Source organism: Manis javanica, chromosome 4 (genome assembly GCF_040802235.1).
Source record: "Manis javanica isolate MJ-LG chromosome 4, MJ_LKY, whole genome shotgun sequence".
NCBI lineage: Eukaryota > Metazoa > Chordata > Mammalia > Pholidota > Manidae > Manis > Manis javanica.
In genome coordinates this window covers 106,054,258-106,077,838 of record NC_133159.1, presented here as the reverse complement: position 1 = coordinate 106,077,838, position 23,581 = coordinate 106,054,258, and the positions used below count along the sequence as shown (strand labels likewise).

General features: G+C 38.8%; 1 protein-coding gene across 4 annotated transcripts in view; it reads left to right on the top strand.

The window, feature by feature from the left end:
* Positions 1 to 23,581, top strand: part of RNF115 (ring finger protein 115) — a 108,845-nt gene that overhangs the window by 61,185 nt on the left and 24,079 nt on the right. For all 4 annotated transcript variants that reach the window (XR_012130313.1, XM_073234532.1, XM_037021646.2 and 1 more), the window contains one exon: positions 9,216 to 9,427. Coding sequence is in view for 3 of the 4 variants with exons in the window: in XM_073234532.1 (XP_073090633.1) it covers positions 9,216 to 9,427 (212 nt within the window). In the remaining variant the exon portion in view is untranslated. The remainder of the gene's footprint in view (positions 1 to 9,215; positions 9,428 to 23,581) is intronic.

The window sequence follows — 23,581 nt, the reverse complement described above, 5'->3', positions numbered from 1 at the left end:
AAAAAAACCGCTCCGGTTTCTTTCCACCCGCCGGGAGCCAGGGGGAGGGGCACTTGGGTCCCGCCGTGCTGGGGCTTGTGTCTTACCCCCTTCGCAAGGTGCTGGGTTCTTGCAGGTGTGGATGTGGTCTGGATGTTGTCCTGTGTCCTGTGGTCTCAATTTTAGGAAGATTTTTCTTTGTTATATTTTCATAGCTCTATGTGTTTTTGGGAGGAGATTTCCACTGCTCTACCCATGCTGCCACCTTGGATCATATCTTTTTAAAGCAGCGTTATCAATGGCATGTTGAACTTTCGCCAATGTCTCTCTATGTATAGGAGTTAAAGTCACTGTTGAAGCTAGGTTAAGGCCTTTTAATAGGTCGAAAAGAGGGATAAGATCAGCTGTGGTTATAGGAATCCAGGGCCTCATCCAATTGATTTCCCGCAGCAGTTTCTGGAGCTGTGGTAGCGTATATGTGTCTTGAATACATAACTGGGGCTTAACAGGGGAGACAACATCTAATGTTAAAGTAGTCCCCAAAATATTAAAAGGAGGTATTTGTTGAACTTTATTTGGGCCGATTTGAAGTTGTAGTTTTTGAGCAGGGAAAGGCACCTTTTAAAGAGGTCGTCTAATTTGCGGGAACAGGTGGCTCCCAAGATAATATCATCCATATATATGTAAAAGAGTATGTCAGATTCTTCTGCTACTGGAGATAAGATTTTAGACATATAGTCTTGACAAATAGGGGGGCTATTACCCATCCCTTGGGGCAACATGGTCCACTCGTAGCGCTGGTCAGGTCCCTTATAATTTAGGGATGAAGAGAAGAGGCAGACTTCTCAGTGTCCTCAGGATGGAGGGGGATGGAAAAGAAACAGTCTTTGATATCTATTACTATTAGGTGCTGGTTACTTGGAATGGCAGGCACCCAGGGTAGCCCCCTTTGGGGGGTCCCAAAAGGTTCCGTTCTTTCATTGATTTTTCTTAAGTCTTGGAGAAGTCTCCATTTACCATTAGGTTTTTTGATAACAAAGATGGGAGAATTCCAGGGACTCATCGACCTTTGGAGGTGACCCAATGATATTTGTTGTTTAACTAAAAGATGTAGTTGTTGCAGTTTTTGTGAAGGCAAAGGCCACTGCTCCACCCAGACAGGGGAGCCCGGAATCCATTTTATTTTTGGCGCCCCGGGGGGAGCAGTGGCCCTTAGGATTGGGAGTGGGGCCGGGGTTTGAATGAGGTTGGCCCCTTCTGATCATTTCGAAAGTGAGGTCATCTCTGTAGTCAGGGTGACACCTTTCGCCCCCTTGAAATTGTTGTTGGTATCCCTCCTCATCCAGGAGATCTGCATAAATGGCTTTACGATCAGTGGAAATATACACACCTAGGCTTCCCCCAAGACATCTTGGCCCAGTAGATTGGCTGTAAGGCCTGGAGCCACAAGGGGGTGCACCTCTCCCGTATTCCCATCTGGGTCAACCCAGGGAATCCATTCAGCAGTTTCTTGGGAGCTAGTCTGTCCACCCAACCCCAGGAGGGGAGGGCCGGGAACTAATCTTTAGTGGAGGGGAACTTCTTCTTTTCTGAGGACAGTCCTGTCCGCCCCAGTATCAATGAGGCATTTGAAAGCTTTCCCCTCAATAGTGAGTATCATTTTAGGTCTAACCCCAGGCCACAGAGGAATTGTCCAGTGAACCCGTGTGGGGGGACTCCCCTTGTTTAACGGGGCTGGGGAATGCCCCCTTTGGAGTTTAAAGGTCTACCCTGTATATCAGTCTTAGATCTACAATCTTTAGGCCCAGTGGAACCTTCCCGACATTTCGGACAAGGAGTGCGAGGCAAGCCAGGAGGCTGGGGCCTCGCTGGAGGAGGAGGTCCCTTTTGTTTATGAGGGCATTATTGCTTAAAGTGTCCCTCCTGACCACACCCAAAGCAAGTATAGCCTTTACCAGGGAATGCCTGCTGTAGAGCACATACCAGGGTGGTCATATCATCCTTGCGAGAGGCTTGCAACACGGAAGCTATTGTCTGGGCCTGATGGGAGTGGGTACCTATATCTTTGGTGGCAATGATCCATCCTTACAGGCCATTTTATGTTCTTGATTCATACCTTCCCACACCATCATCTTAACAAAATGATCTCTGAGATCCCCAGGGGGGAGCTTTCTCTTGATGCTCCCCTCAACTCTATTAATGAAGCTAGCCAGATCTTCGTTAGCCCATTGGTTTATCCCTGCAATTGGGGATTCCAAGGGGCCTTCCTCAAGCTTCCTCCATGTTGCCAGACTCAGGGCTCGTATTTGGTCCTGATAGGGAGGGGGGATGGCGGCCTGTTGGAGTCCCAAGGAAAATTGTTTGGAGGTCCCCGCAAGCATTCCCATGGTGATAGGGATTACAGGGTTGGCACCTTGATTCCTCTCAGCTTGTTGCTGGCATTCCTCTTTATACAAAGCACACCACTTAATATAGAGGAGGCCAGGGAGAACCGCCCGGGCAAGAGCCCTCCAATCTGTGGCAGTGCACGGATGGTGAGCAAGTCCCTGGAGGATGGTCTCAGTCCAAGGAGCACTGGGACTGTCCTCAAGAACGGCCTTCTTTAACTCCTTAAGGTCACCTGGCTCCCAAGGGTACCAGGGGCAGGGCAGTTACCTCCGGGATTAACATTGACAGGAAATAGCTGACATGGCCCTGGGTCAGGTTGTGGGTGGAGCCCTGAATTCTCTTGAAGTGGACAACCAATAGGAGAGCACAAGTCCTTATATGGGAGAGGAGCTGAAACCCCTGCCCATTGGTAGGGAGTGGGAGCTGATGGTGATTTGAAAGGGTTAGAAGGGGAACTAGCACCAGGAATTGGTGGGTACAAGGGGGCCATGGATTTGGGAGGCCAGGGGGCAGCATTGAAAGGGTCGAGGCACCACTGCCACGATTCTCATCCGGCTCTTTATGGCTTTCCTGCCCTACCGGTGTGGACTCAGACTGAGGAAGGGGATCAGAATTTCCCTGGGAAGGGGCTCCCGACCTGGTGGCCTCCCCATCCACTAGGTTCTTGGCAGTTGGCTTCGATGGTCGAGGAGGGAAGCAACTCTTAAGGGCTACTAAAGTGGGGAAAGTCTGCAGAGGGGGGATATCCCCCCGATTAACCTGGGCTTTGCATATGAGTTGCTCCACCCTGTCCCAGGTCTCCCAATCAAACAAATTACTCATGGGCAGCCATGGGGTGACTCTTAACTAAGGTCTCCCAGATCTTGATAGCTTGGCTGTCAGAGAGCTCTAGGCCCCTACTTCGGAGGAGGACCCTAAGGGATTCAAGGGAGGGATCAGACTTGGAAGAAGAATGTCCCATAGTTTATGGGAATACACTTACTTACCCGTGGCCCGATTAGCTCGTCAGCGAAGCAAGAGATCCTCACACAGGGCACCAGTTGTTGCTCTCTGCAACAATGGCGTGAAGGAGATGAACAGGACCAGCCTATTGCTCCCTGGGGCTGAGCGAGAGAGCAAGTGTCAACGACTTGATCCTCCCCCTCCTTCTGAGGCAGGGGAAACACAAACCACACCAAGCCGGGAGATGTGTCAGCCTTGGAGGTGCAGCAAAACTCAGCTTTATTGCATCAGAAGCCCAGTTATATAGGGGAAGATAAGGAAGTAGCAAAAGCCAATGGGAATTGATTATCTCATCTGTCACTAGGGTCTTAGGCAGGTTTTGGGTTTGGTAGGGAGGCGGAGTTAGGGCCAAGAGCGTGCACGCGGGAAGCTAGTTAGGCCATGAACGCGGAAGTAACGAGGGAGGATGGAAACCTCCAGTCTGTGGCTGTCACAGGCCTAAAAGAGGCAAAAGGTCCCAACAATAAGGAAATGCAGAATATGTTAGAATAGTTAAAACAACTTTGAAAGAGAAGAAAAGTGTTGGAGGACTAATACTACCTGATTTCAAAACATAATGAAGCTATGAGGAATTAAGCTTTGAAATAAAATTTTAAGAATTTTATCTTGTTATTGCCATCAAGATAGATCAAATGAACAGAACAGAGAGGCCAGAAACAAACCCACACATTATGGGCAACTGATTTTGACAAAGGTACAAAATGCAGTCCAGGAGAAAAAAGATAGCCTTTTAAATAAATTGTGCTGAAACAGTTGTGCATCCACAGTACAAAAATATGAGCTTGGATACATACTTAAACCATGTACAAAAATTAACTCAAGGTGGGTGACATACCTAAATGTAAATATTTATAGAACTTGAAAACATAGGAGAAAAAAATCTTTGTGACCTTGAGTTAGGAAGATATTTCTTAGATGTCGCAACAAAGGCATAATCCATTAAAGAAAAAATTGATAAACTAGACTTCATTGAAATTGAAAGCTTCTGCTCTTCTTCAGGAGAATGAAAAGAGAAGTTATAGAGTGGGAGAATATATTTTCAAATCATGAAAAGGACTCTTAAAATGGAATGATAAGAAAACCCATTTTGGTAAATGGCAAAATATTTAAACAATCTACTTCACCAAAGAAGATACACAGATGGCAAATAAGCATGCAAAATATGCTGTCATTAGGGAAATGGAAATTAAACCCACAGTGAAATAGTACTACACATTTAAGAGAATCGTAAAAGACTGACTATTGTTGGTGAGGCTGTGAAACAACTGAAATTGAATGTAGAAATAATATGACCACTTTGGAAAACAGGCTGTATTTCAAAGAAAGATAAAATTACATCTCCCATATGATCCAGCCATTCTACTTCTCTTACTTACCCAAGAGAAAAGAAAGCATATATCTGCACATATACACATGTACACAAATATTCATAGCAATTTTATTTGTAGTAGCCCAAACTTAGAAACAATCCAAATTATCATCAACAGGTGGATGGATAAACAAATTATGGTATTTCCGTACTGTGGAATACTACTCATCAATATAAAGTATATGAAATACTGCTCATCACAAACTATTGATACATGTAAAAATATGCATGAATCTCAAAATAATTGAGTAAAAGAAACCAAAGAATACATACTATATGATTCCTTTTATGTGAAATTCTAGAAAATATAGAATTCTAGGAAGTAAGAACCTCAGAAAGATCAGTGGTTACTTGGGGGGCAGGGAGGGCCAAGAGGGAGAGATTACCAAGGGACACTGGGAAATAGTTGGAGGTGATAGATGTATTCTTTATCTTGATTTAATATTTTCATAAAATTGCCTGTGAATTTTTAAAAATTGCATTTCTAAGGTTAATAACATTGAAATTATTCACCCTCAATTGACTCATCTCTATAGACCATAATATTTTTTGAGATATAATTCATATACCAGATAATTTACCCCTTTAAAGCATATATATAATTCAGAGGTTTTAGCATATTCACAAAGCTGTACAACCATTACCACTAATTCTAGAATTTTTTTATCACCCCAAAAAGGAGCTGTGTACTCCCCTTTTCTCCTTAATTCCTCCAGCCCTAGGCAATCACCAATCTATTTTCTATCTTTAAATTTGCCTATTTAGTACATTTGATATACATGGACTCATATATTATATGACGTTTGTGACTGGCTTCTTTCACTTGCCGTAAAGTTTTTGAGGTGCATTCACTTCATTCTTTGTATGGCTGTATAATATTCCACTGTATGGATATGCTACATTTTGTTTATCCACTTATCAGTTGATAGATATTTGGGTTGTTTACACTTTTTAGCTCTTATGAAGAATGCTGCAGTGAATATTTGTGTACAAATTTTTATGTGAATATATATACATTTTCAGTTCTCTCGGGTATATAACTAGGAGAGAAATTTCTGGGTTATATGTTAACTGTTGCTTTTTGAGAAACAGACTGATATTTTAAGAGGTGCTGGTGTCATCATCATTAGCTTATAACAAATTCTGATAAATGAAAGATATTGTTCATCCTGTTTTTTTATATTGAAAAATATAAATATTTCAGCCCACATATTTACAAAAGTATTCTTTGTAATCTCCATTTAGACTAACATTTTCAGTTTTTTCAAGACAAAAGTTGTCTAATAAACTGTCTCTGTGATTCTTTGGAATGTTTCACCAAAACTTTATAAATATGGTGTTATTTGTTTATACTTATGTAAGCCACGTCCTGAATACCCACTTTTGTTGTATGAGCTGTTTTTTGCTCTTATGCTTGTCTAAGTCTGCTCAGAGGCAAATGACCTGAAGCTATTTTTATCCTTGTGTTGATTTGGTATAAACTTGGTGCACTTCTTAATCCTACATTCTATGATCAGGGTGCACTATTATTTTGGGACAGATATGTTGACTGTTATTAGTTTGAACTAATTTGTAGTTTCCAAACAAACAGTAAAATACTTCATGTTGATATGGAAGCTGCTTTTAAAGCTTGGGTTCCTTCAGAAATTTTACATACATTGGATGTGTTAATGAGTTATGTAATTATCAGTGGAGATGATTGGTATTATGAGCTTGGTGCTCAACTCTTCTTTTAGTAAAATTTTTCAAATACTTAGTTTTTACATTAATTACAATAAAAATAATGATTGCTTTGAGGGTTCTTTTTCTGTGAGCAAATGTCATGAAACTATTCATATGGTATGGAAATTGGTTGCATATAGTTGCCAAAGTAAGATAGAGGTTGGAGAACATGGAGGGATCTGCTTATACTTTTTTGCTTTTTGAAGGTAAGTGTAGTTTTGGATGTTTAAATGTCACATTTACTTTGGTAAAGAAAAACTTTGCATTGAAGACCACTTTTCAGACTGGGACCTAAAGGATGGAGGGGTCATTAGAAAGCAAGGGGAAATAAGTAAGTCTGATATAAGAAGTATAAATTGGCAGTTAAGATGAAAAGGTGCTTTACCTGACAAGTACTTAGAGAAGTCTTTTTGGTGTTTTAGTGTACATATTATTTTTTGCTCTTCAGATTGGATATTAGAATTAAAACATTTTTTAAACGATTCTGGCAAGGGTATGGGAGAATGTAAGCTCTCATAATCTGGAGGAATGTAAATTGGTATAGACCTTTGGAGGGCAGCTTGGCACTCTCTAGCAAAATTCAAAATGCATGTAGTTAGTAATTCTATTTCTGTGCTACAAGATGTTTTTATGAAAGAGAAGAAATACTTCCCAGTACATTTTATGGGGCTAGTATAACCTGTTGCCAAAATTAGAGAAAGATAGTACACACAAAGGGAAAATTACAGGCCAATGCACTTGTGAACACAGATGCAGAAATTCACCCAAAACACCAGAAATAGAATCCAGGAATTTATCATGAGCCAAATTGTGTTTGCCCTTAGAATTCAAGGTTGGGCTAATATTGAAGGCTAAATAGTCAGTGGGATAGCATATTTAAGAAAAAACCTTGCCAGTCAAGAATTTTAAATCTGTACAAGTATCCTTCAAGAATGAAGGAGAAATTGAGACATTCCCAGATAAGCAAAAGCTAAGGGAGCTTATTACTAATAGACCTTCCATACAAGAAATGCTGAAGTGAGTCATTCAGGCTCATTGCAGACCTACTGAATTTACTTTCTGGAGTAGAGCCAAAGAATATGTGTTTTAAATAAACGCTCCTATTTATTTTTACATACCAAACAAAAAAACCTCACAATGAGATTCATTTTCTTACCAGCAGATCAGTTAAAAAAAAATTCTGTATTATGTGTTTGCCAGGATTTAATGCAATAATGGGAACTCTTAAACACTCTTGGTGGGTGTATAAATTGGAAAACGATTTGGCATTACCTAGTGAAGCTGAAGATGTATAGATCATAAAAAGTTGTACAGACTACTAATAGAGAAACTTCTGTCTCTGCAGAAGACATATGTAAGAATGTTCACACTGGCTGTAATAGCAAAAAACTGGAAACAATCCACATGTTTATTGAGAGGAGAAAAGATTTTAAAAACCTTTTTAAAGTGGACGTAAAGTGTATGTGAAAGTGGAGCCACAATAGCAAGTGCTTTCATAAAGCACTTTCATGATCCATAAGGCACAGTTTGTTTAGGGATGTATAATTTGTAGTAAAATTGCAAAGAAAAGTAAGGGGATGATAAACCAAAATTGAAGTTAGTGGTTACAGGTGGGGCAGGGGAGGGTTTGAAACACACACAGGGTTTTAGTGACTTTGATAATGTGAACTAAGAGATGGTTATGTGGGTATATGTTTTATTTTCTTACACCTCATTTATTAATTTATATGACATAAATACTATGTCTATTATAATAAAAATGTTAGACTACATAAAATGTAAAAACATCCATGCTGTTGAAAAGAATGATAAGACTTTGTATATTGAGTCATTGCAAGCCTTTTTTTCTTCCATAGCATTTATCCCTGTCTAACATGTACAGTTGCCTTTTCCTTTTTTTTTTTTTTAAGGGAGAGAGTGTGCCTGTTTCTTCCCACTTGAAAATGAATACAACAAAAAGACTAGAATATGACCAGGGTTATTACTTGGTTGGATGGAGTGAAATAAGTAGTATTTTATGGAATTCTTGAAATAACTGGTGTGCAAATACATAAAACTTAAATGATTTCAGAGGTAATTTGTTTTTTTCCATTCACTCTTTGTTTAATGATTCCTTAGCCAAACCCAATAAACACCCCTCCCCACCCCTCCTCTCCTGCCCCAATGCCCTTTTGTGATAAAAGGTACAGCAGAATGGTCTTATCAGATAATACCGCATTGCTTTGGCATAGCTATGACACTGCCTTTTTCTGAGCAATGTCAGTTTCTCTATCAAGAGAAGTATTTTATAGACATCTGTCTCCACTTGCAGTGGTGATGCTCTTTACCGGTATGTAATATATCCATTTTATTTTATAGTGGAAGTGTGAATGTCGTTTGTGACAGAACACAAGGGTGTGTTGTTGATTTAATGATTGATTACGCTTAGGACAGAAGTCCATTACCTTTAGCTCATGTTTTTATTTCAGAAGGTGAACTGGTCAGAGGCATGTGGGTATGAGCTCAGTGGTAAGGAAACAGTATAGTCATTGTTGTTTCTATGTGAAGGAAATTAAGTTTCTCAGTATTTTTTTTATTCCCACTATGCATGCACTTGAAAGAATTCTCTTGGGGAAACATACACTTACTTAGTTTGGAACTGCTGAAGTTTTCAAAATGGTAAAAATCATTCCTCTTTTTATCCAGTATTTCTTCTTGTTTCCTCTTTTTCTTGCTCTTGAAACCAGTAATGTGGTTTATTTCTGGTTTTTATCAGCTCTGGGACCATTTGGACCACACAATGTTTTTCCAAGATTTTAGACCATTTCTAAGTAGCAACCCACTGGACCAAGATAATAGAGCCAATGAGAGGATTCACCAAACTCACACTGACTTCTGGGGACCAAGTCGGCCTCCACGGCTGCCAATGACTCGAAGATACAGATCTCGAGGAAGTACTCGTCCTGATAGATCCCCAGCTATTGAAGGGTGAGTGCAAAGTTGTTTTTTAAATTCTCTTTCAGGATAGTTTCAGTAAAGGACATATGAGCATAATTAATTTGTATAAGGTTCTCATACTTGAACTACCTTTGTGGACAAGATGGGACTATATAGATAGAATGAAAATGAACCTAAATTGAATATCTGTACTCAACTAGTGCCAGTTAACAAATGAAGATAAATTAAAGGATGATAAAACTAATGATTGTAGGTCTTTGGTTAATACTTTTTACCTTAATATCTCAGATTAATATATTGATGATATGTTTGTATATAAAAATTTGTATATGGAAGTTTATATATAAAAATCAGTAGGAGATACTAAAAGGGATTTCAATTATACTGGATGACATTAGGATTAAAAAAATCTCCACAGATTGAAGCAATGGATTTACTATGGAATTTGATAGGAATAAATGTGCAGTCTTATAACTGCAAAAACATTTGTACAACAAATTTTTATTGAGTGTCTTTTATGCTGGGACACTTGTACTAGACACTGGGAATACAGTGGTGAACAAAACAGATGATGGCTCTTGATCTCATGGATCTCATTTAGTAGGAATAATAAACATGAATTTTTTTAAGTGTTCGCCATATGCATAGGATTTTGCTTCATGCTGTATCTGCTGATCTTATTTAATCTATAGAATTAGTAGGTCCTGTTGCTATTCTCTTTATATAAGAATAAATTGAGCCTCATGAAATAAAGTAACCTGGATCAGTTGTGGATCCAGGACTTGGATCCAGCATGATGTCCTCCAGCTCCATCCGTGTTGTTGCAAATGGTAGGATTTGTTTGTTTCTTACAGCTGAATTAGTATTACATTGTGTATATGTACCACATCTTTATCCATTCATCTACTGATGGACACTTAGGTTGCTTCCATATTTTGGCTATTGTAAAAAGTGCTGCAATAAACATAGGGGTGCATATGTCTTATTGAATCTGAGAAGTTGTATTCTTTGGGTAAATTCCAAGGAGTGGGATTCCTGGGTCAAATGGTACTTCTATTTTTAGTTTTTTGAGGAACCTCCATATTGCTTTCCACAATGGTTGAACTAGCTTACATTCCCACCAGCAGCATAGGAGGGTTCCCCTTTCTCCGCATCCTCGCCCGCATTTGTTGTTCTTAGTCTTTTCAATGGTGGTGATCCTTACTGGTGTGAGGTGGTATCTCATTGTGGTTTTAATTTGCGTTTCCCTGTTGATTAGTGATGTGGAGCATCTTTTCATGTGTCTGTTGGCCATCTGAATTTCTTTGGAGAACTGTGTCTTCATATCCTCTGCCCATTTTTTAAATGGGTTATTTGCCTTTTGGGTGTTGAGGCGTGTAAGTTCTTTATGTATTTTGGATGTTAACGCCTTGTCGGATATGTCGTTTACAAGTATATTCTCCCATCCTGTAGGATGCCTTTTTGTTCTATTGAACAAAAACTTTTTAGTTTGATGTAGTCTCATGAGTTCATTTTTGCTTTTGATTCCCTTGCTTGAGGAGATGTGTTCAGGAAGAACTTGCTCATGCTTATATTCAGGAGATTTTTGCCTGTGTTGTTTTTTAAGAGTTTTATGGTTTCATGACTTACATTCAGGTCTTTGATCCATTTTGAGTTTACTTTTGTGTATGGGGTTAGACAGTAAACCAGTTTCATTCTCTTGCATGTATCTGTCCAGTTTTGCCAACACCAGCTGTTGAAGGGGCTTTCATTTCCCCACTGTATGTCCATGGCTCCTTTATCATATATTAATTGACCATATATGGTTGGGTTTATATCAGGGCTCTCTATTCCTTTCCATTGGTCTATGGGTCTGTTCTTGTGCCAGTACCAAATTGTCTGGATTACTGTGGCTTTGTAGTAGAGCTTGAAATTGGGGAGCATAATCCCTGCAGCTTTATTCTTCCTTCTCAGGGTTGCTTTGGCTATTTGGGGTCTTTTGTGGTTCTGTATGAATTTTAGAATGATGTTCTCTAGTTCGTTGAAGAATACTGTTGGTATTTTGATAGGGATTGCATTGAATCTGTAGATTGCTTTAGGCAGGATGGCCATTTTGACAATATTAATTGTTCCTATCCATGAGCATGGGATGTGTTTCCATTTATTGGTATCTTCTTTAATTTCTCTCATGAGTGTCTTGTAGTTTTCAGAGTATAGGTCTTTCACTTCCTTGGTTAGGTTTATTCCTAGATATTTTATTCTTTTTGATGCAACTGTTAATGGAATTGTTTTCCTGATTTCTCTCTCTGCTAGTTCATTGTTAGCGTATAGGAATGCCACAGATTTCTGCGTATTAATTTTGTATCTTGCAACTTTGCTGAATTCAGTTCTTAGATCTAGTAGTTTTGGAGTGGATTCTTTAGGGTCTTTTATGTACAGTATCATGTCATCTGCAAAGAGTGACAGTTTGATTTCTTCCGTGGCAATCTGGATGCCTTTTATTTCTTTGTGTTGTCTGATTTTCGTGGCTAGGACCTCTAGTACTATGTTGAGTAGAAGTGGAGAGAATGGGCATCCTTGTCTTCTTCCTGATCTTAAAGAAAAAGCTTTCAGCTTCTCACTGTTAAGTATAATGTTGGCTGTGTGTTTGTCATATATGGCCTTCATTATGTGGAGGTACTTGCCCTGTATACCCATTTTGTTGAGAGTTCTTATCATGAATGGATGTTGAATTTTGTCAAATGCTTTTTCAGCATCTATGGAGAGGATCATGTGGTTTTTGTCCTTTTTGTTGATGTGGTGGATGATGTTGATGGATTTTCCAATGTTGTACCATTGTTGCATCCCTGGCATAAATCCTACTCGATCATGATGGATGATCTTTTTGATGTATTTCTGAATTTGGTTTGCTAATATTTTGTTGAGTATTTTTGCATCTATGTTCATCAGGGATATTGGTCTGTAATTTTCTTTTTTTGTGGTGTCTTTGCCTGGTTTTGGTATTAGGATGATGCTAGCCTCATAGAATGAGTTTGGAAATATTCCCTCTTCTTCTACTCTTTGGAAAACTTTAAGGAGGGTGGGTATTAGATCTTCACTAAATGTTTGATAAAATTCAGTGGTGAAGCCATCTGGTCCAGGGATTTTGTTCTTAGGTAGTTTTTTGATTACCAGTTCAATTTCATTGCTGGTAATTGGTCTGTTCAGATTTTCGGTTTCTTCCTTGGTCAGCCTTGGAAGGTTGTATTTTTCTAGAAAGTTGTCCATTTCTTCTAGGTTATCCAATTGTTACCATATAATTTTTCATAGTATTCTCTAATAATTCTTTGTATTTCTGTGGTGTCCATAGTGGTTTTTCCTTTCTTATTTTTGATTCTGTTTATGTGAGTAGACTCTCTTTTTTTCTTAATAAGTCTAGCTAAGGGATTTATCTATTTTATTTTCTCTAAGAACTAGCTCTTGCTTTCAATGTTTCTTTCTATTGTTTTATTCTTGATCTTATTTATTTCTGCTGTAATCTTAATTAGGCCCCTCCTACTAACTTTGGGCCACATTTGTTCTTCTTCTGTTTTTGTTATTTATGAATTTAGACTGCTCATATGGGATAGTTCCGTTTTCCTGAGGTAGTCCTATATTGCAGTATACTTTACTCTTAGCACGGTCTTTGCTGCATCCCACAGATTTTGCGGTGTTGAATTATTGTTGTCATTTGTCTCTATATATTGCTTGATCTCTGCTTTTATTTGGGCATTGATCCATTGTTTATTTAGGAGCATGTTGTGAAGCCTCCATGTGTTTGTGGGATTTTTCATTTTCTTTGTGTCATTTCTTTCTAGTGTTATACCTTTGTGGTCTGAGAAACTGGTTGGTACAATTTCAATCTTTTTTAATTTACCGAGGCTCTTTTTTTGGCCTGGTATATGATCTGTTCTTGAAAATATTCCATGTACACTTGAGAAGAATGTGTATTCTGCTGCTTTTGAGTGTAGGGTTCTGTAGATGTCTTTTTGTGGCCTGGTATATGATCTATGATCTGTTCTTGAAAATATTCCATGTACACTTGAGAAGAATGTGTATTCTGCTGCTTTTGAGTGTAGGGTTCTGTAGATGTCTGTTAGGTCTATCTGTTCTAATGTGTTGTTCAGTGCCTCTGTCTCCTTACTTATTTTCTGTTTGGTTGATCTGTCTGTCAGATTTAGTGGAGTGTTGAAGTCTCCCGGAATGAATACGTTACATTCTATTTCCCCTTTTAACTGTTAGTATTTGTTTCACATATGTAGGTGCTCCTGTGTTGGGCACATACATATTTATAACGGTTATATGTTGTTGTTGGATTGACCATTTTATCATTATGTAATGTCCTCTGTCTCTTGTTACTTTCTTTGTTTTGAAGTCTATTTTGTCTGATAGAAGTATTGAAGCTCCTGCTGTTTTCTCCTTAATAGTTGCATGAAATATCTTTTTCCTTCCCTTCACTTTTAGTCTGTGTATGTCTTTGGATTTAAAGTGTCTTGTAGGCAGCATATAGATGGGTCCTGTTTTTTTATCCATTCAGTGAGTCTCTGTCTTTTGATTGGTACATTCAGTTCATTTACATTTAGGGTGATTATCAATAGGTATGTACTTACTGCTATTGCAGGCTTTAGATTCGTGGTTACCAAAGGTTCCAGGTTAACTTCCTTACTATCTATGAGTTTAATTTAACTCACTTAATATGCTAGTAAAAACACCATGTGAAGGTTCTGTTTTTTTTTTCCTCCTCCTTTTTCTTCCTCCTCCATTCTTTATATATTAGGTATCATATTCTGTATTCTTTGTCTATCCCTTGATTGACTTCGGGGATAGTTAATTTAATTTTGCATTTGCTAGTAATTAACTGTTCTACTTTCTTTACTGTGGTTTTATTACCTCTGGTGACAGCTATTAAACCTTAGGAACACTTCCATCTATAGCAGTCTCTCCCAATTACAGTGTAGAGATGGTCTGTGGGAGGTAAATTCTCTCAGCTTTTGCTTATCTGGAAATTGTTTAATCCCTCCTTCAAATTTAAATGATAATCTTGCCAGATAAACTAATATTGGTTCAAGGCCCTGCTGTTTCATTGCATTAAATACATCATGCCATTCCCTTCTGGCCTGTAAGGTTTCTGCTGAGAAGTCTGATGATAGCCTGATGGGCTTTCCTTTGTATGTGATCTTCTTTCTTTCTCTGGCTGCTTTAAATAGTATGTCCTTACCCTTGATCTTTGCCATTTTAATTACTATATGTCTTGGTGTTGTCTTCCTTGGGTCCCTTGTGTTGTGAGATCTGTGCATCTCCATGGCCTGAGAGAGTATCTCCTTCCCCAGATTGGGGAAGTTTTCAGCAGTTACCTCCTTAAAGATACTTTCTATCCCTTTACTCTCTCTTCTTCTTCTGGTACCCCTATAATGCAAATATTGTTCCCTTTGGATTGGTCACACAGTTCTCTCAGTATTCTTTCATTCCTAGAGATCCTTTTTTTCTTTCTGTGCCTCAGCTTCTTTGTATCCCTCTTCTCTAGTTTGTATTTCGCTTATCGTTTCCTCTGCCATATCTAATCTGCTTTAGTACCCTCCATTGTGCTCTTCAACTATTGAATCTCTGACCAGAATTCATTCTTGTGTTCTTACATATCTTTCCTTACCTCCATGAGCATGTTAATGATTTTTATTTTGAGATCCCTTTCAAGAAGATTCATGAGGTGTCGATGTCATTTAAATCTTTCTCAGGAGTTGTATTAAGAATTTTACTTTGAACCAGGTTCCTTTGGCATTTCATATTTGTATATATGTCGCCCTCTAGTGTCCAAAAACTCTACTCTCTGGAGCTGCTCAGTCCCTGAAGCAATGTTGGGGGTCACACGGGAGTGGCATTGGTGCCTGGGGGAGGAAACAGCTGTTTCATGCTTCCTGGCTGCTATACTTGCCTCCACTGCCAGAACCAGTTGGCCAAGCACACAGGTGTAAGCCTCTGTGCTCTGAGTTTGTAGTTGTAGACATATCTTCCCTCTGGCTGGCCGAACACCAGGGTGGGGTTTGCCAGTTTGCAAGCCAGGTGGGGCTGGCCAGGAGAAAGGCAGTGTCGGCTGGGTATCATGGAAAGGGTCCTTGGAGCTGTGTAGCCAGCCAGGGAGCTGGAGCACCTGACGATAGTGAAAGCTTCCAACCTTCTGGGCAAAGTGCCCTTGGACAGTTTTGTCTGCCTGTCCTTTCTCCTGAGTGTTAGCTCTGTGTAGTCCTTGCCCCTTTAGCAGCCCTCTTGCTAAGGGTTTCCTTGTTAGGAAGTCTCTCAGACTGCCTGCCTTTCTTTTGGCCCAGAGCAGCCGTATATGGATCCCTGGTTTGCACAAGTGGCTGGAATCTCAGTCTCTCCAGGAATTCTGCCTGTCTTAGCTTTCCAACCCCCTAATCATGAGAGTACCACGCAGGCACCATGAAATGTAAGTTTGTGCTCCTAGAGCAGATCTCCAGAGTTAGATATTCAGCAGTCCCAGGCCTCCACTCCCTCCTTGCTTCATTTCTTTTCCTCCCACCATTGAGCAGGGGGTGGGAAGGGCTTGGGTCTCACAGGGCCACAGCTTTGAGGAGAAAATTGCTAAAAACTTGCCAAATCTGGGGAAGGAGATGGTCTCTCAGGTCTTGGAGGTACACAGATCTCAAAACACAAGGAACCCAAGGATGGCAGCACCAAGATATATAATAATTAAAATGCCAAAGATCAAGGATAAGGACAGAGTACTAAAAGCAGCCAGAGAGGGAAAAAAGATCACATACAAAGGAAAAATCCATCAGGCTTTCATCAGACTTCTCAACAGAAACCTTACAGACCACATGGGAATGTCATGATATATTTAATGCAATGAAACAGAAGGGCCTTGTACCAAGAATACTCTACCCAGCAAGATTATCATTTCAATTTGAAGGAGGTATTAAACAATTTCCACATAAGCAAAAGTTGAAAGAATTTACCTCCCATAGGCCATCTCTACAGTGTATTTTTCAGGGACTGCTATAGATGGAAGTGGAAGTGTTCCTAATGCTAAACAGCTGTCACCAAGGGAAATAAAACCACAGTAAAGAAAGTAGACCAATTAATTACTAAGCAGATGCAAAATCAAATCAACTATACCCCCAAAGTCAGTCAAGGGATAAAGAGTACAGAATATAATATCTAATATATAAAGAATGGAGGAGGAAGAAAAAGAAAGAGAACCTTTAGATTGTGCTTGTAATAGCATACAAAGTGAGTGAAGTTAAACTCTTACATAGTAAGGAAGTTAGCCTTGAACCTTTGATAATCACAAATCTAAAGCGTGCAATGGCAATAAGTACATACCTGTTGATAATCACCCTAACTGTAAATGGTCTGAATGTACCAGTCAAAAGACATAGTCACTGAATGGATAAAAAACAAGACCCATCTATATGCTGCCTACAAGAGACTTCACTTTAAACCCAAAGACATACACTGACTAAATGTGAATGGATGGGAAAAGATATTTCAGCAACTAATAGGGAGGAAAAAGCAGGATTTGCAGTACTTATATTAGACAAAGTAGATTTAAAAACAAAGAAAGTCACAAGAGACAAAGAAGGACATTACATAGTGATAAAAGGGTCAGTCCAGGAAAAGGATATAACCATTATAAATATCTATGCCTCCAACACAGGAGCACCTACATATGGGAAACAAATACTAACAGAATTAAAGGGGGAAATAGAATGCAATATATTCATTCTAGGAGACTTCAACACTCCACTCACTCCAAAGGACAGATCAACAAGACAGAAAATAAGTAAGGACACAGAGGCACTGAAAAATATAATAGAACAGGTGGAGGACCTAACAGACGTCTACAGAACACTCCATGCAAAAGTAGCAGGGTACACATTCTTCTCAAATACACATAGAACATTTTCAGGAGTAGATCATATACTAGACCACAAAAACAACTTTAGTAAATTAAAAAAGATTGAAATAGTACCAACCAGCTTCTCAGACCACAAAGGTAGGAAACTAGAAGTAAATTATACAAAGATGAAAAAGCCCACAAACACATGGAGGCTTAACAACATGCTCCTAAATAATCAAAGGATCAATGACCAAATAAAAACAGAGATCAAGCAATATATGGAGACAAATGACAATAATAACAACACTGCAAAATCTGTGGGATGCAGGGAAGGCTGTGCTAAGGGGGAAGTATAGTGCAAAGCAGGCTTACCTCAGGGAAGAAGAACAATCCCATATGAACAGTCTAAACTCACAATTAACAAAACTAGAAAAAGAAGAACAAATGAAACCCAAAGTCAGTAGAAGGAGGTACATAAAAAAGATTAGAGCAGAAATAAATAAAATCCAGAAGAATAAAACAATAGAAAGAATCAATGAAAGGATATGAACAGATACTTCTTCAAAGAAGAAATTCAGATGGCCAACAGTCACATGAAAAGATGCTCCTCATCACTAATTATCAGGGAAATGCAAATTAAAATCACAATGAGATATCACCTCACACCAGTTAGGGTGGCCAACATCCAAAAGATGAGAAGCAAGAAATGCTGGCGAGGATGCAGAGAAAGGGGAACCCTCCTACACTACTGGTGGGAATGTAAATTTGTTCAACCATTGTGGAAAGCAGTATGGAGGTTCCTGAAAAAACTAAAAATAGAAATACCATTTGACCGAGGAATTTCACTCCTAGGGATTTACCCAAAGGATACAGGATCCCAGATTCAAAAACACATATGCACCCGTTTATCATAGCACTATTTACGATAGCCAAGATACGGAAGCAATCTAAGTGTCCATCAGTAGATGAATGGATAAGGAAGAGGTGGTACATTTATACAATCGAATATTATTCAGCCATAAGAAGAAAACAAATCCTACCATTTGCAACAATATGGATGAAGCTAGAGGGTATTATGCTCATGAAAAAAGCCAGGCGGAGAAAGACAAGTACCAAATGATTTTTTCCCTCATTTGTGGAGTATAACAATGAAGCAAAACTGAAGGAACAAAATAGCAGCAGACTCACAGACTCCAAGAAGGGACTAGCAGCTACCAAAGGGGAGGGGTGGTAGAGGGTGGTTGGGGAGAGAGGCAGAAGGGGATTCAAGGGTATTGTGATTGGTACACATGGTGTGTGCTGGGGTCACAGGGAAGACAGTGTAGTACAGATAAGACAAGTAGTGACTGTGGTATCTTACTGTGCTGATGGACAGTGACTTCAGTGGGGTAAGGGGCGGCTTGATAATATGGGTGAATGTAGTAACCACAATGTTTTTCATGTGAAACCTTCATAAGAGTGTATAGCAGTGTTACCTTAATTAATTAGTTTAAAGAAAAATGAAACTATAATTATTGAATGAGATAAAAAAAAATGAGACATGAGCTATGGTCCTGGATGAGAAGTTTCAATATTCTGAAAAGTGTCACCTGTCCCCAAATCAATATATATAAATCTAATGCCTTTCTATCAAAACCACAGTAGAATGGGGAAAGGAGCAGATATTGACAAACTCATTAAAAATCCATTTGGAAGTTTAAATGTAAGAGAAGCATCAAGAAATTTTTGGAAAAGAACAATAATGAAGTGGGCTTTCTCTGCTACGTATCAAATCATAGTATAAAATTATAGAAAGTAAATCCATAAGGTATAGGCATAGGAATACAGAAATAAAATCTATTATCTTATCAACTTTCAAGTATGCAATACAGCATTATTAACTATAGTCATCATGCTGTACATTCCATTCCATCACTTATTTGTTTGTACCCTTTGACCCCCTTTTTTTCTGAAACCAATTTCCTGCCCCCACACTACAGCAACCACTAATCACAAATGTGTTCTCTTTATCTGTGAACTCAGTTTTTGGACTTTTTAGATTCCACATTAAAGTAAGATCATACAGTATTTGTCTTTCTCTGACTGACTTCACTTGCCATAATGCCTTCAGGGTCCATCCACATATTGTGGCAAATGGCCAGATTTCATTGTTTTTAAGGGCTGAATAATATTCCTGTGTGCCTGTGTAGCAGGATTATATTAGTTTGATAAAATGAACTGGGAAATCCTGCTGTTTTCTTACATTTGGGAATAGTTTAAATAACATAAGAATTACCTAGTCCTTACAAATTTGATAAAATTACCTGCATTTTTGGGTGGACCATATCTGTTACAACCTTTTCCATTACTTCTGGGGTTAATGGTCTAGGGTAGTGGTTTATTCATCTCTGTATTCCCAGCTTCTAGAATAGTGACTGTTTTATAGTGGATACTAAATAAATCTGTGTTGAATGAATGGATAATTTTTACTATGTTTCTAGGAAGCATATGGAACATATGACTTAGTAGTAATGATAGTTAAGAGTTTGTGCCAAGCACTAGTCTGAGTGCTTTTACAGGTATCAGTTGGTCTTCACTATATCTTATGGATAATTACTGCTCATATTTCCATTTTACAGTAGAAACTGAGGCAGAGAGAGATTAGATAAACTGCCTAAAGACATAAAGTCAGTTAAATATTGGAGCCAGGATTTAGCAAAAATGATGATATTTGGTGGGATTATAAGTGTTTAAAAAATACTTGAGAAAATGCAACAATATCATATATTGTCTTTGCCATTTAAAAAAAGAGAATTAAGCATTTCCCTAATTTCTTCAGATTTTCCTTTCATGGCACACATACTAGTGTGTCAGTAAGTAGAACTTGAAACTTTGTAGCTCAGTTTCTTTTTTCTTTCCTGTAAGTGTAAAATGGAACACAACCTATCTCTGGGTATATTATTCTGCTGGCTTAGCAGGTCTTCCCAGTTTGTTCCACATGATCAGTAACCACTTTACAGTAGTTGTCATTTTAATATTCCTTAGTGTCTTGAAAGCATATTAATTACAATTACACATTTTATAGATTTTCATTATTGATTAAATTTTAGCGTGGCTGCTTCCTAATAAGAGTTTGCCCTACTGATTTGAGACAGAGTACAACATTTTATTCTGCTTGTCAGGCTTTCAACTAGAGTTTTCCATGGGCTGCACCTCAGGCTCTTGTTCTTTCTACTGATTCCACTGTAGACAGAGAGTACTTTGTCATTTGAGAAATCAAATGTCAGAGATTAGCTTTTTAAAAATTTTTTTATTTTGGTATCATTAATCTACAATTACATGAAGAACATTATGTTTACTAGACTCCCCCATCACCAAGTCCCTCACACGAACCCCATTACAGTCACTGTCCATCAGCGTAGTAAGATGCTGTAGAATCACTACTTGTCCTCTCTGTGTTGCACAGCCCTCCCTATGCCCCCCTCCCCCACATTATACATCCTAATCATAATGCCCCCTTTCTTTCCCCTCCACCCCCCTTTATCCTTCCCTTCCCACCCATCCTTCCCAGTCCCATTCCCTTTGGTAACTGTTAGGCCATTCTTGGGTTCTGTGAGTCTGCTGCTATTTTGTTCCTTCAGTTTTTTCTTTGTTCTTATACACCGCATATGAGTGAAATCATTTGGTACTTGTCTTTCTCCACCTGGCTAATTTCACTGAGCATAATACCCTCTACCTCCACCCATGTTGTTGCAAATGTTAGAATTTGTTTTCTTCTTATGGCTGAATAATATTCCATTGTGTATATATACCACCTCTTTATCCATTCATGTACTGATGGACACTTAGGTTGCTTCCATTTCTTGGCTATTGTAAATGGTGCTGTGATAAACATAGGGGTGCATATGTCTTTTTCAAATCGGGCTGCTGAATTCCTAGGGTAAATTCCTAGGAGTGGAACTCCTGGGTCAAATGTTATTTCTATTTTGAGCTTTTTGAGGAACCTCGATACTGCTTTTTTTCCACAATGGTTGAACTAGTTTACATTCCCACCAGCAGTGTAGGAGGGTACCCCTTTCTCCACAACCTCGCCAACATTTGTTGTTGTTTGTCTTTTGGATGGCAGTGATCCTTACTGGTGTGAGGTGATATCTCATTGTGGTTCTAATTTGCATTTCTCTGATGACTAGTGATGTGGAGCATCTTTTCATGTGTCTGTTGGCCATCTGAATTTCTTCTTTGGAGACCTGTCTGTTCGGGCTTCTCTGCCCATTTTTTTAATTGGAGTATTTGCTTTTTGTTTGTTGAGGTGCGTGAGCTCTTTATATATTTTGGATGTCAACCCTTTATCAGATCTGTCATTTATGAATATATTCTCCCATTCTGTAGGCTACCTTTTTGTTCTATTGGTGGTGTTCTTTGCTGTACAGGAAGCTTTTCAGCTTGATATAGTCCCACTTGTTCATTTTTGCTTTTGTTTTCCTTGCCTGGGGAGATATGTTCATGAAGAAGTCGCTCATGTTTATGTCCAAGAGATTTTTGCCTATGTTTTTTTCTAAGAGTTTTATGGTTTCATGACTTACATTCAGGTCTTTGATCCATTTTGAATTTACTTTTGTGTATGGGGTTAGACAGTGATCCAGTTTCATTCTTTTACATGTAGCTGTCCAGTTTTGCCAACACCAGCTGTTGAAGAGGTTGTCATTTTCCCATTGTATGTCCATGGCTCCTTTATCGTATATTAATTGCCTATATATGTTTGGGTTAATATCTGGAGCCTCTATTCTGTTCCACTGGTCTGTGGCTCTGTTGTTGTACCAGTAGCAAATTGTCTGGATTACTGTGGCTTTGTAGTAGAGCTTCAATTTGGGAAGCAAGTCCCCCTCCCCCCCAACTTTATTTTTCCTTCTCAGGGTCTTTGGTGGTTCCATATGAATTTTAGAACTTTTTGTTCCAGTTCGTTGAAGAATGCTGTTGGTATTCTGGTAGGGATTGCATTGAATCTGTAGATTGCTTTAGGCATGGTGGTCACTTTGACAATATTCTTCCTAGCCAAGAGCATGGGATGAGTTTCCATTTGTTAGTGTCCTCTTTAATTTCTCTTAAGAGTGTCTTGTAGTTTTCAGGGTATAGGTCTTTCACTTCCTTGGTTAGGTTTATTCCTAGGTATTTTATTCTTTTTGATGAGATTGTGAATGGAATTGTTTCCCTGATTTCTCTTTCTGCTAGTTCATCGTTAGTGTATAGGAAAGCCACAGATTTCTGGGTATTAATTTTGTAGCCTGCAACTTTGCTGAATTCAGATATTTCTTCTAGTAGTTTTGGAGTGGAGTCCTTAGGGTTTTTTACGTACAATATCATGTCATCTGCAAATAGTGACAGTTTGACTTCTTCTTTACCAATCTGGATGCTTTGTGTTTCTTTGTTTTGTCTCATTGCCATGGCTAGGACCTCCAGTACTATGTTGAATTAATAGTGGGGAGAGTGGGCATCCCTGTCTTGTTCCTGATCGTGAAGGAAAAGCTTTCAGATTCTTGCTGTCAAGTATGATGTTGGCTGTGAGTTTATCATATATGGCCTTTAGTATGTTGAGGTACTTGCCCTCTATACCCATATTGTTGAGAGTTTTTATCATGAATGGATGTTGAATTTTGTCGAATGCTTTTTCAGCATCTATGGAGATGATCATGTGATTTTTGTCCTTTTTGTTGATGTGGTGGATGATGTTGATGGATTTTCGAATGTTGTACCATCCTTGCATCCCTGGGATGCAATCCCACTTAGTCATGGTGTATGATTCTCTTGATGTATTTTTGAATTCAATTTGCTAATATTTTGTTGAGTATTTTTGTATCTATGTTCATCAGGGATATTGTTCTGTAATTTTCTTTTTTGGTGGGGTCTTTGCCTGGTTTTGGTATTAAGATGATGCTGGCTTCATAGAATGAGTTTGGGAGTATTCCCTCCTCTTCTATTTTTTGGAAAACTTTAAGGAGAATGCGTATTATTCCTTCTCTGTATGTCTGATAAAATCCCGCAGTAAATTCACCTGACCCGGGGGTTTTGCTCTTGGGTAATGTTTTGATTACTGCTTCAATTTCGTTGCTGGTAATTGGTCTGTTTATATTTCCTGTTTCTTCCTTGGTCAATACTGGAAGGTTGTATTTTTATAGGAAGTTGTCCGTTTCTTCTATGTATTCTCTAATGATTCTTTATATTTCTGTGGGGTTCATCGTGATTTTTCCTTTCTCATTTCTGATTCTGTTGGTGTGTGTAGATTCTCTTTTTCTGTTAATAAGTCTGGCTAGGGTCTTACCTATTTTGTTCTTTTTCTCAAAGAAACAGCTCTTGGT